Source organism: Gekko japonicus, unplaced genomic scaffold (assembly GCF_001447785.1).
Source record: "Gekko japonicus isolate JY-2015 unplaced genomic scaffold, Gekko_japonicus_V1.1 scaffold2503, whole genome shotgun sequence".
NCBI lineage: Eukaryota > Metazoa > Chordata > Lepidosauria > Squamata > Gekkonidae > Gekko > Gekko japonicus.
Window position 1 is genome coordinate 9,221 of NW_015167130.1, and position 6,081 is coordinate 15,301.

The 6,081-nt window shown below is 42.3% G+C and overlaps 1 protein-coding gene across 1 annotated transcript in view; it reads left to right on the plus strand.

The window, feature by feature from the left end:
• Nucleotides 1–460: 460 nt before the first annotated feature.
• LOC107111982 (vomeronasal type-2 receptor 26-like) overlaps nucleotides 461–6,081 on the plus strand; it is an 18,690-nt gene continuing 13,069 nt past the window's right edge. The window contains exons 1-3 of the mRNA XM_015413037.1: nucleotides 461–612; nucleotides 2,780–3,071; nucleotides 3,391–4,257. Coding sequence (XP_015268523.1) covers nucleotides 461–612; nucleotides 2,780–3,071; nucleotides 3,391–4,257 — 1,311 coding nt within the window. The remainder of the gene's footprint in view (nucleotides 613–2,779; nucleotides 3,072–3,390; nucleotides 4,258–6,081) is intronic.

Consider the following 6,081-nt stretch of genomic DNA (forward strand, 5'->3'; position numbering starts at 1 on the left):
TATAAAAGTTATTACTGAGAGCCCACATTCTGTAGACATGATGCTTTCCCATAGGAATTATTCAAATCACTGTAATTTATCCACCTGGCCATGGCTGCAGTGGCGCTTGGGAAAGTTCAAACACAATAAAGAAGCAGGTTTAATGGTGATTACTACAGTACTCATGTGCAATTCAATGCTGGAATAAGGAGCTATGTCACTTGGATGTCGGACAGTTTGCTTCGCTGAAAGGTCAGAATGCTGGCAGTGCCACGGGCATTCTGAAGGTCTGCATTCCTACAACTGAGCCATATACTTGTCTTCAGACGTACATGGCCAGACTCAGCTGCTCTCCAAGAGAACTTGACTGAGACAACTTGATGCTATAGATAGAAAGAGGAGAGGCTGGGTTGCTGTCCAGATGTTGCAGCGACTGGTGTTCCTGTTACTTCTGCCTTTGATTTCATGCATAGTTGATAGGATGAAGTGCACCAGGAAGGAGATCCTCATTCCACATGAATGGTACCAGCCGGGGGACCTCCTGATTGGTGGGATCGCTTCTCAGTTCATTTACCAACTACATGGACTACTGTTTGAGAAATATGTGTCTCAAGAGATCTTTGAAGTCACAGAGTAATGATGTTTTATTTTTCTCATGCTTATTGTAGTCTTAAACCCTAATAATTGTTCACAGACTTTCAAAAGAACCTGGAGAATTGTTCTAGGCCACCACACTGCTTATTAGATAAGATTTATTGCCTTAGCCATAGGCCATAACAAGTCACACCATGGCTTAATAAAAAAAATACATCAGACTATAAAATGACAATGTAGGCACTAAAAAGATCAGTAACTGCATTAAATCCTATACTTCTACTTTACATTAAATACTAGGCTCATTCTGATTTTCCTTGATGCTAAGGCAAATAGTGCCATTGTACTAGAAACATAGTGGTCAAGGCACGAGAGTAAAAATTTGACCAAATCCAGATCGGAGAGTCCATTACTTGGTGGAATAATAGGTATGATGTACCTTAACCTAGGAGCTTCATGCCATGGGCATCTCAAAATATAATGTCCTACATCGTCTACTTCCCCCGTGTCACAAAGACAAAGTCTAAAGGGGGCAGGGATACAAAAAATGTCCAGTCCTGATCATTGAGGGTACGGATTGAAAACTTAAACCTGTAAAAGCTGATCTTAATTCCAGGATGGTTAACTTCTCTAAATAGGTAAAAGGTAAAGGTTCCCTTGCTCGAAAGCCAGTCGAATCCGACTCTAGGGTTGCGGTGCTCATCTCCGTTTCAAAGCCGAAGAGCCAGCGCTGTCCGAAGACGTTTCCGTGGTCATGTGGCCGGCATGACTAAACACCAAGGCGCACAGAACGCTGTTACCTTCCCACCGAAGTGGTACCTATTTATCTACTTGCAATTTCTTGCTTTCGAACTGCTAGGTTGGCAGGAGCTGGAACTAGAGACAGGAGCTCACCCTGTCTTGCGGCACCCGGGTCTTGAACCGCCGAACTACTGACCTTCCACAGCCTGCAGTTCAGCGTCTTAACCACTTGAGCCACCGCCTTCTCTAAATAGAGGGACCTGCAATAATCCTTTTAAAAAAACTTAAATAAGGGTGCTGTAAGACAGTGTGCCAACACATCCTGATCCATGAGTCCATCCCTTTTGAACACCCATTCTTTCAATTCCCATTATTGGGTTTTATTCCTTAATAAATCATCAGGAATTGAAAATTTCAACTGAACCAAAGCCAAGTAGTCACCTAGACTCTTGGAGGCTTTCAAAAGCATACTAAAACTTAAACCCCCCAAGGAATCAATTCCTTCCTGAATCTAATCAATCTGTTTGCAGCACATATGAGCTTTCTTCTCCCATAGATTTATATACTGTAGTGAGCCAAAAGCAAATGGAAAGAATAAGTTCTGATTTTAAATGACTATATTTTCATATAGAGATGTCTATGCTTCAGTCCAGACTGGTACAAAAATGGAAAGTAGGGAGATGGAAATAAATACCCCTCAGGGTTCCAATATAGGTGGTATTGAAAATAATTCTGAAAATTGCAAAAGTGGTATGCAAAGTTCAGAATGGAATGTCAAAAAATGTTGTTAACACTGTTGGCGGTGGGTTTTGAGATAGGTGGGAGTTTTGGATCTCACATTGATGGCGATATCTGCTTTCAGGGACTGAAATCCATTCTTGAGAGGCATACAGCGGTGAAGTGAGTTGTTTGGTGGAGTTCTCCTGAATGAGGAGGAAAGTGAAAATATTGCCTAGCTGTAGGAAAAGATGGCAAAATGGCCACAATGCTCAATGTTACACAGAGCCAAAGATAGACATGCTTGTGTCACACCATTATTTTCATACCAAGGATCATTACTGGAGTACCAGTATTACACACAGGTGAATGCTCTAGTCTGGCCTGGAGGTCACAGTAACACTGATTACCAAAGACGGCCTGGTTGAATCTAATAAGGCAACAGCTGCCACCTTCTAACCTCATTAACTTCCAAGGGTATAGGTCTACTAAAGGTTGCGTTCTGAATACTTTTGCACACTAAGGGTGGGGTATAAATCCAATCTCTTCTTCTGTTCCTCTTCTTCTCTTTAGAACAGAAATGGTATTCTAATGCTTAACAGGAATTGTTTGTGCTTAAGAAAGGGAAACTGTGTGCTTTGCCTCAGACAACTCACTTCTTCATAGTGACCAAATTTATTTCAAGGCAGAATATATTTAAAGTGTTATTAAATGATAGGGTGCAAAAATCTTTTATTTCTCTTTGAAGTATGACAACCAAGTTTTACCAGCACCCCCTGGCCTTGGCATTTGCTGTTGAGGAGATCAACATGGATCCCAAGATCTTGCCTAATGTTACACTCGGGTTCCACATCTATGACACGTACAATGATGATAAGATGATCTACCGCACCACACTGGATCTACTGTATAAATTCCATAGATACGTTCCAAATTATGAATGTGACCACCAGAAAAATCTAATGGCCATCATAGGGGGGTTGGAATCCGATGTCTCTTTCCACATGGCAGACATTCTAGGCCTCTGTAAGATTCCACAGGTAGGTTATTTGCATGGAAGAATGAGAGATTTTGCATGGAAGAATGAGAGATTTTGACATTACTGGGAATGGTTAAGATGGAGACAGAGACGTATCTGAGGGGGAAAAACAAAATGTTTTCTTGAGCTCAAAGAAATAAAATAAACGGAAACTTTTCCCAAAGTGGGAGATGTGAAAATGCTATAGAAAGTGATTTTAATACATCCACCCTCCACAATCATTACTCACAAATTGCCCCTCTTTTCAGAACATTCAGTAGTAAACAGTCACAGATGTACCTGATAATGAATTTCAAACATTTCTCTTTGTTTCCTTTTAGCTCACATATGGGTCATTTCCCCAAGTGGACAGGGACAACACAAACTCCCCTTCCTTCTACCGCATGGTTCCCAGTGAAGCCCATCAGTACACAGGGATTGTCCGGTTACTTCAGCACTTTGGATGGACATGGGTCGGGATCTTTGCTGTGACCAGCGATAGTGGAGAACATTTCATCCAGGAAATGGAGCCATTGCTTTTCCAACATGGGATCTGTGTATCCTTCACAGAAACGATTGCAAACCAAGGTCGCTGGAGTGACTTGCATGATTTATATGACCAAGCATTCAATAAATATCCATCTTTAATGGATAACAGAACCAATACATTTATTTTCTATGGAGAAGCTATGAGTATTATGTCACTGAACACAGTTCTATATGTAGGTTATCCTGAAATACTGGAAAACACTTCATTTAGAAGGGTGTGGCTTATGACAGCTCAAGCTGATTTTGCATTACAGGGTCTCCAAAGAGCCTGGGGTCTGGAATTCTTCCAAGGTGCAATCTTCTTCTCAATTCACTCTCAGGAACTAACAAGATTCCAGACATTTCTTCAAAAATTTAACCCTTTTTTGATACAAAGAGATGGTTTTCTCAAAGATTTCTGGGAACAAGCATTTGACTGTCAACTTCCAAATTCCCAAGAATCATCACAGATTAATGAAACCTGTACTGGGGAGGAGAAGCTGGAAAGCCTTCCTGGGCCTGTTTTTGAGATGCAGATGACTGGCCACAGCTACAGCATCTATAATGCAGTCTATGCCATAGCACATGCTCTGCATGACATGTATCTATCCCGCTCCAACCCCAAGTCAATGGTGGGTGGTGGCAAAAAAGTTGACCTTCGTGATCTCCATCCTTGGCAGGTAACACCTTCCCAAAGAAAATGTGTGTATTGCCATTAACATGTGAGTACAAAGTGAAACAACACAACACAAATAGATATTGAAATAAATAATCAAACACATTGATCTTTGGGGGGGGGGAGTGGGTTCTCAGTTCATGCTCATCATCCTTCCATGGCTTTCTTAGCTAATTTAAACAAGTTGGTCGAGCTTGGAAGTCAGGGATGCATAGAACTTCACAAAATGCAATCAGGGATTCAGCTTATGTTTGGCATGAAATAACCAATCCCCTCTCCCCAAAAAGCCTCTTCTTTAATTACTTTGAAGTTTTGTTTGCAATTCAAAGCCAGAAATGTTTTGAACAACTCTGAATTTGAGCAATAGCATCATTCAGCATGGCAGGGGGACCTCTATTCATCTCATGTGTTTGAGACTCCATGCCATATATGTCCTGGACTTAGGATGTGTTAAGGAGCTGCTGTTGTTCAGTCACACAGTCGAGTCCGACTCTCTGCATCCCCATGGATCAGATCACGCCAGGCCTTCCTGTCTCCCGCCGTCATCTGAAGTTGGCTCAATTTCATGTTCAATTTCATCTATGACACGGTCTAAGCATCCCTGGATGTATCCCTGGATTCATCTTGGTGTTCCAAGATACTACTGTACAAACATTAGTAAGCTGCAAAATAAGTATATTTTCAAGACATATTTGGCACTTGTTGTTGTTCAGTCGCACAGTCGAGTCCAACTCTTCGCGATCCCATGCACCAGATCACGCCAGGCCTTCCTGTCTTCCGCCGTCCTCTGAAGTTGGCTCAATTTCATGTTTGTTGCATCTATGACACTGTCTAACCATCTCATCCTTTGCCATCCCCATCTTTTTTGACCTTCAATCTTTCCCAGCATCAGGGTCTTCTTCTCCAGCGAGGGCTCCCTTCTCATTGGGTGGCCAAAGTATTTAAGCTTCAGTTTCATTATCTGGCCTTCCAGGGAAAAGTCAGGGTTGATTTCTTTTAGGATTTGACTGATTTGATCTTCTTGCAGTCCAAGGGACTCTCAAGAGTCTTCTCCAGCACTATAGTTCAAAAGAATCTATTCTTTGGTGCTCAGCCTTCCTTAAAGTCCAACTCTCACAGCCATACATGACTACTGGGAATACCAGTAAAGGAGACCTTGGCTCAAATTCTGATAGAGCCTTGAAACTAGCTGCAGGAACTTGGGCTAGTCCCCTGATCTCAATCAAACCCCTCTCAAATGGCTGTTGGAAGGGTAAGACAGAGTACAGGGCAATCATTTATTTTACTTTCAGCTTAGAATTGGGAGAAGGTGATTGATTACTATGTCATGAATGACTATAGTACTCTGTATTAAAAGCTGTTTTCATGTTGGACATGCTGCTTTCCCTCCTGTGCCACACGTGACAACTATTTGGCGTGGTATTGGGTAGGGGGGATGGCTCAGTGTCAGAACATCTGCTCACTATGCAGAAGGTCACAGGTTCATTCCCTGGAACTCTAGCTCAAAGGATCAGGAAATAGGTGATGTGAGAGAACTCTGCCTGAGACTTTTCAGGGCTGCTGCCATTCTGAGTAGACAATAGTGACCTTGATGGACTAATGTTCCAATTCATTAGAAGATAACTTTATCTGTACCACTGTGAGTTTTCTCTTGTAAAACTGGTCAACATTGCCATTACTCCTCTTCGGTGTCACTCTACAGCCTGAAGCCTTCCTTCCTTCCTTCCTTCCTTCCTTCCTTCCTTCCTTCCTTCCTTCCTTCCTTCCTTCCTTCCTTCCTTCCCTCCTTCCCTCCTTCCCTCCCTCCTTCCCTCCTTCCTTCCCTCCT